At 40.6% G+C, this 13,607-nt stretch overlaps 1 protein-coding gene across 1 annotated transcript; it reads right to left on the bottom strand.

Moving 5' to 3' along the window:
- Window positions 1-2,199: 2,199 nt before the first annotated feature.
- On the bottom strand, window positions 2,200-3,787 carry star (steroidogenic acute regulatory protein). Its single transcript, XM_085368025.1, has 7 exons — window positions 3,724-3,787; window positions 3,461-3,568; window positions 3,207-3,334; window positions 2,943-3,101; window positions 2,628-2,812; window positions 2,425-2,518; window positions 2,200-2,321 (listed from the first exon to the last, which is right to left on the bottom strand). The coding sequence occupies exons 1-7, from the start codon at window positions 3,785-3,787 to the stop codon at window positions 2,202-2,204; spliced, it is 858 nt and encodes a 285-aa protein (XP_085224151.1). The 3' UTR covers window positions 2,200-2,201.
- Window positions 3,788-13,607: the final 9,820 nt, after the last annotated feature.

The raw sequence follows: 13,607 nt of genomic DNA on the forward strand, positions 1-13,607 counted from the left end.
GGCACTTTCTCCCTTTCTATAAGATGAAAGAATGCGCCTAAAATTCAGACTTCAATTTAGACCACACGAGGGCACACAGATGGAAATGGGTTTGAAAAAAAAAAATCAAGGCTGAGATATTTTTTTCTTTTTTTAGTCTTCCTGGTTACACAGCTTATCTGCACTGGATAATTTCCTCTTTCCTATCCAAGAATCCAAGAATTTTTTCTTTTTAGTGAAAGACTATCTCTAAATGGCTACAACTCACATTACATCTACTTACCCCCGGAACATTTGGTATGCGGTAAACAAGCTGCACTTGGGGATGCTATGCTTTAAAAATTTAAGTGCATGCAGTTATATGCAACCAAACTGGACCCCCGGATTTCTCAAAAAGCCCTATGGGGGAATTTGAAAATGGCTCCCATTTGACCTCACACTCTAAACTAAGGCTTTAGTGGCATGACATAACCGCATCATCCCGAGTAGCACAGGTTAATATATTTTTTATTAGAAATGGGAAGTCAGACCTATACTCTGCAATTAAACTAATCCAGGTCCCTGCTATCTGCCCTGCCAAGAAAATGAGCAGTTACAAAACATTTTGGATCAACTAAAACTACACAGAATAGGCAAAATGTTACACAACTGGCAGTAATGGAGGAGAGATTTCCTGTTTGGGCTGAAATCCACTGTTACTTGATCTTGGGGAATGTGCTGCTGGCTCGCATAGGACTGCTAGCTGCTGGACTCCTTACATTTCGGAGTGGCCAAACACCTGCTCGTTCTGGCAAACGCTCAGCCTGAAAACTCATCAAGGGATAGGAAGACATTTTTCATGAGCTACATTCATCACGGGTTTAAAAAGAGCCTCTAAATCCATCCATCGCCTCCCCGTCAAAGAGGAATAATTCTTATCATTATTGCTGTGCTATTTAAAAGAGGAGTTTTGGTTTCATGTTGAGCTTGGTGTTTTACTTGTGTGTGTTTTTTCCGTTACTGGGATTTGAATTTCTGTCATTTTTTAAAAATCTCTGTGATCAAATAAAAAAGTCAAGCAAATGGCACTTAAAGTGTTTAATGTTATCTGTTTTTTCCCAACAGGAAAGAGCAGAGAAATCATTCATCAACAGCATAATAAAAAGCACAAAAACACACACCCTAATGATTCTACTGTCATTTATTCAACACCGCTTTATGTTACAATAGCTCATAGCCAAATACATCTGCAAAATATCAATAAATAAAACAATGAAATAACAGTGCAATTTCGCAGAAGAGGTAGGGGCAATAAATGACTGTTTTCTGCCAAAGTGGGATGATGATGATGATGTATGAATATGTCAGAAAGCATACACTGACTTTTGCAGAAGGTCTTACCAGGACGGTGAGTCATTGAGGCCAGTGAAATTGTGACATGATTATTATTTTTCTATTTCCTTTTACAGTTTTAAATTGTTTTAATATTCATTTTTTACATGCTTGCTGATGAGTACCTGAATCAGACTTAAAACATTCTGTTCAAGGGGAAATGACTAAATCGTGTTTTCCCAAAAGAGAATTCCAATCTCTGTGACTTTTCAAATTTAACAGATAAATTCTCCAAGCTTGGCCTGATCAAATTTAGAAAAGAAAACAACAAGGAGTGAACAACACCAGAGCCACAGGTGAAAGGTCCAACCCAGACTCTTAAGATCAGTAATCCACAAACCCAACATTGCAGTTTATAGTGGTGTGGTGCTGGATATACATTTTAAATGGCATTCAGTTTCTCTTCACTTTGCAGTTTAGTGTTCACTTTGTGATCAGAACTCTTAAAGGTGTTATTATGTGCTCTAAAAACCCCACAATTTTATTATATGACTGTCGCCTGCCTTTAATCAGTAGCATTATATTTACAGGGCACTTGTTTGAGACTGAATCTCTCTGAAGGATTTTAGCCTAGTTGTTTTAAAACACCCAAAAAGGGACCTGAGACACTAAAAGCCAAAGGCGATTCCTAACCTGGTTAAAAACAATGAAAGCACACAGTCTGTAAGACTGGTGTTAGAGACAATCATGGCAGATTTTCTATTTTTTAGGGAAAGAAAAACACACATTTACCGACTGCAGCAGTTTAAGCAGATAAATATGAGTTTTGTTTTGGGTTTTTTCTTTTGTAAATGAGCAGAGGCTACTTTTCTGCCACGTCTCTGGTGCCAAAGCTCAATAGACATCCAGTGTCACCAGGTAGGAGACATCTCCACGGAAACATTGTTAGCCATCCTTTTCCTGAGGTGGCTGGCAAAGTCCACCTGCGTCTGAGCGAGCACTTTGTTTATGATTGTCTTTGGGATCCAGCCCTGCCAATAACGGAGACAAAACCAGTGTCAGTTTGAATCAAATGACACTTTTACACAAATCTAATACCAGTGAAAGGGAAGATGCAAACTTGATCATTCATACCTTTAGATCTATACTTAGTAACCAGGTGAATTTGGTCTTATTTGGGTCTTCAGCGCAGGGCTTCATAACTATGCAGGTTGGCCCGTTTTCCGCTCTGAGAAATGTAATGATTAACAGACAGTGTCACTTTAAAATAATCTGCACGCAAACAGTCTGTGCATCCATAAAGTAATGCCCCGGAGTGATGGCTCCCCATTGCTTACCTGACAACACCCCTCTGCTCAGGCATCTTTGGGTGCTGAGTGGACATTCCTGCCAGGAAGCAGGTGGAGCCTCGCCGCTTGGCACATCGGACACTGACAAAGTCCCTGGGTCCCACCACATTGCCGGGGGTCTCTGCGGATACCTCATGGGTGATCATCGTGTCCTGGCCGATCTTTTGGAGAATCTGGAGAATTCCAAAGTAAAGCATCATTAATTAACATTTCTGGATATATTTGTGTAACATGTTGTAAGTGTACGCTTTTAAAATAACAGAATAAAAGAAGCAATAACCATTAATTTTTCAACTTTCTTACTTTGACTTCTTTCACATTTGGGTTCCACTCCCCCATTTGCTCCATATTTCCAACTAGCTCTTTGTAAAGATCATCAGGATGTTGCTCCAGCATCACTTCTAGCTTGAACACCTTCCCGACATGAGGTAGCACTTTGCTCAGGACCTTGTCTCCATTCGCCTGCAGAAGAGAGGGAATGGGGACGAGAAGTGTTAAAATGTGAAGTTTCATAGCGGAGCTAATACAAAAACACTTGACTTTGATGCCAATAATGTATGCACGCACAGCAACAGTTTCAGTGGTCCAGCCGTCCTGCTCGCTGAGGATTCTGATGGCCTTTTGCAGTGCATCTTCACCTTGTTTCAAATAAGACATCTCCTCCTCATTGTAACCCTCTTCTTTAATCTGAGAACCTTAAAACCAAATTGCAATTATCTGAATTATACCTGTTTATGTCTTATTCTATGATTAAAAAAATCTGATCATGCATGACCTTTTTTTTTCGCATTACAGTGACTGAAACAATCACAACAACTCACTGAGAAGAGAGTTTCGACGGTGGACTTGGCTGATCCAGTTACTGGGGCCTGGACCTGCCAGCCTGTACAGCTCATGATGAATGGCTACCATGGCATTCTTCCTCAAACCTGGAAAGCGCAGACAGAAAATACTCCATCACTGTACCAGAACTTCCAGAAGGATTATCGAACAACATCTGTCTTCATTTTTTCTTTACTCATCAGGCTGGCATGTAGACTGCAACTTGGAATTTGTGGATGAATTTGTGGATTCGTTCACTCACCTGTCATATTCCTCATGTGCCGATAGGAGATGCCAGCACACAGTTTAAAAGTAGCAGGCAGCATTTTCAGTTTCGAAGAGCGATGAGAAAAAACTGTGTGAAGGCAAGAAGATTGCAGAGATTCAAACTCTCTCTGAGCTGTGAATGTTTTAAATGGCCCAGCTCCTGGGTCCATATATATAGGAGCACTGCCCACAAGGCCGCCTTGCTATCACTGTGCAGATAAACACACACACATTTCACTGTACAAATGGCCATGCCACCAAGGTTGCATCGCGCACGCAACAAGAATGCCCCACACTCTCACAAACACTCTGTGGGATTGTGTCCAGCATCCAGGCCTCCTCCTCGCTCACTTAAGCAGACACAGACATTAGTATATCAGTGGGTGACACTGGGAAAAAACAGCCTTTCGTCAGCAATGAAAACACCCAAAAGAGAGGTCAGTGCGAGAGACCCTGAGTGACTCATGCATCCCTTCATGGCCCATTACATGCTAAACACTCTCTGGAATTTGAGGGCAAAAATTTTCCATTCAGTTAGGCTTGTTTCTTCTCCCAGTATGACTGAACCCTGAATGGTACTTGGAAATATAAATGAGTGAAATGATCAGACATTAACTTTAATGTTGTGCTTGGAGACTTTGGGCTCCCTTTAACAAAAACAACAGCAAAATGTGTTTGAAGATGGCTTTAAATGGACAATGTTCGTAAGACATCTGCTGTAAAGGGTTTTGCTCGTGTTTTTAAGTCTCAGAGACCTTAACTGCAAAGGTTTCAGCTATGGATAAATAGGGTGGATTTTCATAAACTATCTCAGTGGCTATTTCTGAGAATCTTTTTAAGGTTTTTAGGATTTATTGTTGTATATTTTTTTCTACAGAAAATGTTTAGACCACATTTAGCTATGTCACCATGTGGGGCAGCATTGTTCCTTATCAGTGAGCAAATAAAAGGAAGATGCACAGGCCACGGCCCTGTGTTTCTTCACACTCTACATTACATATTAAATGATTTCCCTTTGGGAATTTTTATTTACGTTAGGGCAAAAGATAAAAAAAAAAAAAAACTTTTAAGAACAAAAATGGTTGATTTTGCAACAATATGTGTAAAAAGCAAGCATTAAAACCACATCTATGCACTGAGCTGTAGTTATCCAGAGCAAAAAGTAACCCTGAGGTCGAAGGAAGTACGTAACTGTGGGTGATTCTGACAAAAATGCATATTCTGAGTGTTTTGACTGTGAAGAAACAGGGAGAGTGTCAAAATGTTTTGTTTTGTTCAAGTGCAAACTGACAGGAAGTATGAATAACAATTTGCTGCTGAGAACTGAACATCCTTAACCCTAGAACACTATCGCTGGGTGATTTACACCCGAGAAAATACATTTACATGATTTCTCTCTCCTGCAGCTGTTTGCGTGTCGAGGAGCCTGTGCCATCACCAGGGAAGTCTCAAATGTCCCAGGAATGGGTGGACCAAAGACCAGCTTTCCAGAGTCATTATTTTGTTTTAGGAGTTTTATTTTTCATTTTGTTAGACATGGCACAGTTGAAAGTAAAAGAAGACCCCTCTAATTTGTCATGTGTTGTCATATTTTGATATATTTGATTACTTTTCATTGGTTATATTATATCGGGTAAAAATCACCCGGCATTAGTGATCGTGTTACTATTTATAGCGATAGTGTTCTAGGGTTAAACATCTTTTTTACATTTACAGTATTTATCACGGCCGATATTCTGACAACAGCTCATACAAAACAGATGTACAGAAGCGTTCCTTATACTAGGAAAACTGACTTTGTATAACATACTTTAGGATTAAACAATAATAAGAGAGCAATAAAATTTTAATGCAAGCAACCAAACTTCACTATGAATCTTTTGCCGCCTGCCCATTACATCACACTTTTCTTGAAAGTTCTTCCTGAAGGCTTGGTTAATCATCAGATGCTGCACCACCATCTGTGAAAAACATATTTTATCAAACTGCTCACGTGTTTCGTGAACCTTGCTTGCTTCTTCCAAGAAAAACCCTGGCTATCTAACAGAAATATTGCCTCAGTGGGCCCTGCACGTCAAGCATGTGCTCAGAGTCACGGGAACAGTCAAGTGAGTTGCAGGTCATCTGATTAGTGAACAGGAACGCATGCAGAAAAAAAACCCTAAAAAATCACCACTATCAAATAAATAAATTACCAAAAAAGCCTTAACCTACAACCTTGTGTCCCTCTGGCTTGATGACAGGAATCATCTATCAGTCCATTTGGCCTTCTGCAGGGTGACTTTTTTTATTTACCATGGGAACACACACTCCTAGTGTCTTAACCATTTCTGGGCCACAGTGGACACAGTGCAGATTCTAGGCTGGTAAAGGTTAAGGGGTCAGACTCTATGTCTTAAAAGAAGGTACATTTCTGTAAGTGAAATGGTAAATGGCCTGTATTTGTATAGCGCTTTACACTACATTCAGTCATTCACACACTGGTGATGGCAAGCTACATTGTAGCCACAGCTGCCCTGGGATGCACTGACAGAGGCGAGGCTGCTGGACACTGGTGCCACCGGGCCCTCTGACCACCACCAGTAGGCAACAGGTGAAGTGTCTTGCCCAAGGACACAACGACCAAGACTGTCTGAGCCAGGGCTCGAACCGGCAACCTTCCGATTACAAGATGAACTGCCAACTGCCACGATCGCCCCAGTGCTCTAGCTTTTGATCCTGGAACAGGGAGTCATTACTAACTGATGAGATGTAATGCAGTTTTAACATTTCGGCTTAATATCCTCAACATTTGTTTGACTTGACACTAGGACAATTTTTTTCTTCCTTTTCTTTAACTTTCATATCATATGGATTGAATACTTCTGCATAAATAAAGGTATATGAGATACATAAAAGGCTATGCGAAAAGATGTTGTGCTCATTACTCAACCTCCAGCATTAAATTTCTGTTCTTGTGAATTCACAATACTGAATAAAATCAGGACCAAAGTGGTGAATAACGTAAATATGTGACATGTACTGGATGTACAGTTATTCCCCTAATAGTCTTGGAAAAAATAAAGTTTTCATAGAACATTGTTTATCATTATTACTTGCTTTTATTTAGTTTAATCTCTTTATGCTATTTTAACTTGAATTTTGTTCTTCAAAAGTGTCGTATAAATAGGGTTGCCAACTCCCTGAAAAATAAATAAGGGACACCTCGTGGCCAGGGCCGGGCAACCCAGTTCACCCTTCCCAGTGTGGTGAATTTTGTAGCTCTTTTTTTTGTGTGTGAAATTATTTTTTAACCATTTGACTTGAATTTGATTTAAGCAGATGCATATTCTTTGTGATATGACCATATGGGAAACAAATGATCATTTAGCCATTTATTTTTAGCTCAAAATGACAACATTAACACAGTAAAACAGGTCTCTTTCTTAAACAGAAGCCTGTCATGCTTAACTTTTGAGAATATAAGTAAATCTTTCTTTAAAAGAACTCTGTCCTGCTTAACTTAAAATTATATAAATTAATAGAAAGCAATAGAACGAAAAATATTCTTGTAACAGTGCACATTTAGTGCATTTAGTACAATTGGCTTCAGTTGAGGTATTATTTCAGCTTTTCTAATGCTAATCAGCTGCTCCTGTTTGTAAACCCACTTGTTCCCATGATTACGCATCATAACTCATCATCATTATTAATCTATGTATTACTTTTATGTATTAGTGATCTATTTGTTGTAATCATCTATCCTTGCAGTTGTTTATTACACAAAATAAATTATATTATCACACTTCTGGCCACATAGCGCTGATATTCACTGCACATGCCCATATTAACCTTAACCAGAGGGTTTAAAAAAACAAACCAGTGTTTACATACCACATCTGCTTCTGCCGTGGCCTGGTGGACAAAAAATTGGTTAAGGGTTCCCCGAGCTTTCACGCCCCTCGTGTTCTTCATGTGCCCACCACTAGAAGCATGCCTATGGAAAAAGTGCGCCGGCACACAGTGCAGTGCGCTTTAAATGTGTTATCATGCATTTTCCCAGCCAGGTGTTTTCCTTTTCCCATTCCTCCTTATACTTTTGCAGCCTTTTTTTTCTTCCTTTCTCTGAAGGGAACAAACATTGCTGCTCTAATGCTGGGCTTACACTGAGACGATTTTTGAGTCGTGCGACCGATTTGGTGATCGGACCGATTTTGGCCCTCATCGTGCATCGTGTAGTATACGTGGGGTAACGAGAAGCGATTAACACCTCACGACCAGCTCCCGATCATCAATCGCTCGTGGGGGTGTCACCACAGCCGCTCACACTGCTCAGCGCAAACACTAAACGCCGTGAAAAAGATGGAGCAGCACAGCTGTGCAGCGTGTGATCTGGACACAAGCGATGGAGGCACAACTTGTAGAACTTTGGAAAGCTCATCCGAGCCTTTTCGATGTGGCCTCACAAAATTATCACGACCACAACAACCTGAAAATAGTTGGATTTACACTGCTGCTCAATCACAGCTGCCTGATCAATGTTTTTCATTAGCAATTTAGCAAAGTTGATGGTGGTGGTGTGTCTGTGTGAGTGAAAGACAGAGAGAGAGAGCGACAGATTTTCTGTTATAACCTTCATGTTATGGAGGCACAGTGTGAGCACTCAGGTCGCATCAGAGCATCGGGCGGTATAGTGTGAGACCTGCATCGTGACCTACCAACTTCTAACCCCTGCGAGTCAATCGTGCAGTTTGAGCAGGAGCTGAATAACGTGACTGAAAAAATCGCACAGTGTCTGCCCAGCTTTAGGTGTACTGTCGTCCGAGACTTGCACCGCAGTGACGGCGTTTGTTTCCCTGTTGGCCATGCTTCTTGTTGTGGTCATCTGTTGTCTTCCGGTATTTTCTCCGCAAGCGACCTTTCCTCGACCAATGAGATGAGCGGTAATCTGAATTGTCATACTCGAATTGTCATAAGTGTGCTGTCAGCTCATTGGTCACAAAGCAGGAGAGGGTCTGGGAATTATGTTTTCAAACAAAGCGTTAATTCCATAAACATTTATAGACTACTTTTGATTCTCACTGTATTACGGGACAAAGTGCGTCCCTTATTAGCTCAACACGGGACGTGTACTTTTGTTTCTAAATACAGGACGATTCCGTTTTTTAAGGGACGGTTGGCAACTAGGGTTGCCAACTCCCTGAAAAATAAATAAGGGACACCTCGTGGCCAGGGCCGGGCGACCCAGTTGTCTTCACCCTTCCCAGTGTGGTGAATTTTCTAGCTCTTTTTTTGTGTGTGAAATTATTTTTTTTAACCCTTTGACTTGAATTTGATTTAAGTAGATGTGTATTCTTTGTGATATGAACACATGTGAAACAAATGATCATTTAGCCATTTATTTTTAGCTCAAAATGACAACATTAACACAGTAAAACAGGTCTCTTTCTTAAACAGAAGCCTGTCATGCTTAACTTTTGAGAATATAAGTAAATCTTTCTTTAAAAGAACTCTGTCCTGCTTAACTTAAAATAATAGAAAACAATAGAAAGAAAAATATTCTTGTAACAGTGCACATTTAGTGCATTTAGTACAATTGGCTTCAGCTGAGGTATTATTTCAGCTTTTCTAATGCTAATCAGCTGCTCCCGTTTGAAAACCCGCTTGTTCCCATGATTACGCATCTTAACTCATCATCATTATTCATCTATGTATTACTTTTATGTATTAGTCATCTATTTGTTGTAATCATCTATCCTTGCAGTCGTTTATTACACAAAATAAATTATATTATCACACTTCTGGCCACATAGCGCTGATATTCACTGCACATGCCCATATTAACTTTTTCCAGCCAGGTGTTTTGCTTTTCCCATTCTTCCCTTTCTCTGAGGGGGAACAAACATTGCTGCTCTAACGCTGGGCTCACACTGTGCGGTTTTAGGCCCATTTTGAGCCGATTTTTGAGTGATCGGACCGATTTTGGCCTTCATCGTGCGTCGTGTAGTATACGTGGGGTAACGAGAAGTGATTAACACCTCACGACCAGCTCCCGATCATCAATCGCTCGTGAGCCGCTCACACTGCTCACGCGCAAACACTAAACGCCGTGAAAAAGACGGAGCAGCACGGCTGTGCAGCCTGTGATCTGGACACAAGCGATGGAGGCACAACTTGTAGAACTTTGAAAAGCTCATCCGAGCCTTTTCGATGTGGCCTCACAAAATTATCACGACCACAACAACCGTGAAAATAGTTGGATCTACATCGCTGCTAAATCACAGCTGCCTGATCATGTTTTTCATTAGCAATTTAGCAAAGTTGATGGTGGTGTGCGTGTCTGTGTGAGTGAGAGACAGAGAGAGCGAGCGACAGATTTTCTGTTATAACCTTCATTTTATGGAGGCACAGTGTGAGCACTCAGGTCGCATCAGAGCATCGGGCGGTATAGTGTGAGACCTGCATCGTGACCTACCAACTTCTAACCCCTGCGAGTCAATCGTGCAGTTTGAGCAGGAGCTGAATAACGCGACTGAAAAAATCGCACAGTGTCTGCCCAGCTTTAGGTGTACTGTCATCCGAGACTTGCACCGCAGTGACGGCGTTTGTTTCCCTGTTGGCCATGCTTCTTGTTGTGGTCATCTGTTGTCTTCCGGTATTTTCTCCGCAAGCGACCTTTCCTCGACCAATGAGATGAGCGGTAATCTGAATTGTCATACTCGAATTGTCATAAGTGTGCTGTCAGCTCATTGGTCACAAAGCAGGAGAGGGGCTGGGAATTATGTTTTCAAACAAAGTGTTAATTCCATAAACATTTATAGACTACTTTTGATTCTCACTGTATTACGGGACAAAGTGCGTCCCTTATTAGCTCAACACGGGACGTGTACTTTTGTTTCTAAATACAGGACGATTCCGTTTTTTAAGGGACGGTTGGCAACCCTACCGTAGTGTGTAGGGACGGCACCTTGCTCAGGGTTACCTCAGGGTAGCCGTTCAGTGGATTCAAACCCGCGACCACTCTACCTACTGAGATCTCAAGAGAGCTGTGCATAAACAGTTGCCTGCAAACCTCAATGAACTGAAGCAATGCTTTAAAGATTGAGCCAAAATGCCTCCACAGTGGAAAATGGAGGCATCCACAAGGAAATGAAGCTATGATAGAGTGATATTAACACAATGTACGCACTTAAAAACACAAACTCTGGCTATGGATGAGGCCTCATAATGGTTTACAAAATATATTTTTTACACATTTTGCCCCTTCATTTTGTACTCACATTTAAACATCTACATGGCCTATGAGAACTTAGTTACTGCACAATGATTCTCTGCATTTATTTGCCTGTAAAATATTACACTATGGGAATGCAATATTGCTGATCATCTGTTTGTAAAGGAAACATTAAAAACAAACCTCAATCAGGGTTGTCAAGCTCATACAGCTGCTTTTATCTTAAGGGGAGCCAGACCATTGAAACTACACGATGAAAGCATAAAATTACAGTCTTTATTATATTTAATATAAACAGTTTTTGTTAATTTACTGTAGACTCACAAATAGTGGAAGAAAAAACAAGAACTTTCCCAGTATTTGATTGTTTACCTGTTAGTTAATTACTGCACTGGGCAGTCTTAATCAATAACGCACTAAAGCTATAAAAGTTAAAAATCTATGCACTACTTTCCAGAAGTGTCCAGTTGACCAGGTTTGGAGTCTTCGCCTGGCTGATTCTGACCCCTGGCCTTATATTTGACACTGGTGCCCTAAATGACAACATTCTTACAGCATAGTAAAGTTGTACGAATGCAGTATATATCACAAAAAGAAAAAGTCTTTGCAACCAGCACAGAGCAGGCAGGGAAATAAATAGACAAACTGTAGAGTACTCAAACTATAATACAGAGTTTATTGGGACTTGAAGGACACAGTGGGTTTGGCTTTCACATGCACTCAGCACTTTGCTGTATATCACATTTAAGAAGGAAAATTCCCTCATTGATTCACTCCTCTCCATCCTTTTGCTCCTCCTTCCCTTCACTTCCAACAAACCATGTGAGTTTGTGTGTATTGGTGTTGACACGTTCCCCCAGCGAAGCAAACAGAGCATGACAGTCAGAGAATAAACAAAGTGCTGATATTTGTGTGGGCATTGTCTGAGAGCTCATGCTAACAAGGAGGCACTTCAGTCTGATTCAGATTTTTTTTTCATATCAAGTACGCAGAGGGAAAAAAAAAGGCTTGTGTGAGATTGGTAAGGACGATTAAAAAGTATTGCATGGACCAGCTTTCACTACCTCAAACAGGGAAAATACTACATTCTTAAATTAACAAGAGCCTGAACTCTTCCTCCCTTTTAACTGGCGGTGCTGCTGCGAGAAGGCCACTTCTATGCGCGGAGATCCTCTGGTGTCTCCCTCTCCTCCTCCTGGCTCTAGCATGACTGAACTGGACTCATTAAGGGAAAAAAAAATCAAAAGGCAAACCTTTCACATAGCTGTGTGTCCAACTGTAATCGAAGACACAGGGTATCAAGAGGAAGACCCTTTAGATTTGTGAGGCATTTTTGAAGAGCGAGTTGAGGGTAGGTGTAAGAGGGCTAAAACATAACATAACCTGAACAGCAAATGTCTATGCAGCAGTATCTTTTTACATGGACAAACAAAAAGGCATAGGGAGAACAAGAACACTTTAGTTTTGGATGTAGAAAAACAAACGTCATGTGACAATATCACGACAATAATGTGCCTTAATGATCAGAGGTAAAACATTTTCATTTGGTAACAAAACAGCATGACATTATTTGAAATTGTGCAACTTGGTCAGGCTGAGTGCATGTGTTCCTCTCCACTCTGTGGGGACTGTGCAGAAAATCTGAGCAAAACCGAACAAAACAAAAACAACAAAAAGAAAAAAAAAAGAAAAAGAAAAGAAGTAGAGTTCTGTTTCTGTACAGCATGTTAATTAGTTTGTCAAACTCCACATAATCTCAAATATAAAGTGACACTGTAAACTGAGGGAGGGGGGGACGTCTGCGTGTATATGATGGTAACATCAGTGGAATGAGGTATGCAAAAGCGAAAGGGATACAGCTGTCCATACTTACACTTGTCCATGCAATGAAAACACAACACGAGTCTCACAATTCTGAGGGTGCGCGTCGATCTGATTGTGTATGTACTGTATGCATGTATGTGTGCTTTAAGCGGTATGATATGTCTGCAGGCTCATATTTAGAGAAAGAAAAGTGTCGAAAAGGGATCACGCATTGTGATCCTCCTGTTGTTCCAAACAACGGCTAAAAAAAGCCTAAACAAAAAACCTTCAATAAAACCCCAAAATTCAACAATGACAACAGTATCACAAAACTAAACCGTAATCTTTGGCCTGAGTGTACGGCAAGGCAATGTACATTTATGTGTTGAGGTTGTTGAGGTGATGTGTTCTGAATGTTTAGGAGTGATCTGAGGTATGGCAGGTGAAAAAACATGTTAAAGTTGTGCAGATGGCGACACCTGGGGAGGCGGGGGCGGGTGCTGTCGATAGATGGAGAGATATCGGTACGAGATACAGGCCAGAAAGAAAGTACACGACTGAAAGTGACTGGAAAAAAAGATAATCTTTTCTTCTCTTTTTTGTCTCGAAAAACAAATAAACAAATAAACCAAAAAATAAAAATAAAAATAAAAATTCACCAAGACCCCATCTTCGATTCCCTGTGGTGGTCTTTATTATACAGTGGATCCCCTGAATATTAGCTTGTTTTCTATCCTTTTTTTTTTGTTTAATTTCATCACTATCAGTGGCTCTGTTCTACAGTCCAACAATCCTGAGGGTAGGTAAGGTTTGTCTAAACATTTCCAAAAGTCTCTGCAACACTGACCATCCTACTTCAAATG

This window comes from Diplotaxodon limnothrissa, linkage group LG12, assembly GCF_057381915.1.
Source record: "Diplotaxodon limnothrissa isolate DT_005_m linkage group LG12, D_limnothrissa_male_GT1.1, whole genome shotgun sequence".
In the NCBI taxonomy this organism is placed as follows: domain Eukaryota; kingdom Metazoa; phylum Chordata; class Actinopteri; order Cichliformes; family Cichlidae; genus Diplotaxodon; species Diplotaxodon limnothrissa.

Excerpts from the sequence above, each read along its gene's own strand:
- star (XM_085368025.1), bottom strand. The coding sequence starts at position 3,787 with ATGCTGCCTGCTACTTTTAAACTGTGTGCTGGCATCTCCTATCGGCAC. Across the intron at positions 2,813-2,942 it reads CAAATGTGAAAGAAGTCAAA|ATTCTCCAAAAGATCGGCCA; the intron begins GTAAGAAAGTTG and ends GGAATTCTCCAG. Across the intron at positions 2,322-2,424 it reads TACTAAGTATAGATCTAAAG|GGCTGGATCCCAAAGACAAT; the intron begins GTATGAATGATC and ends CGTTATTGGCAG.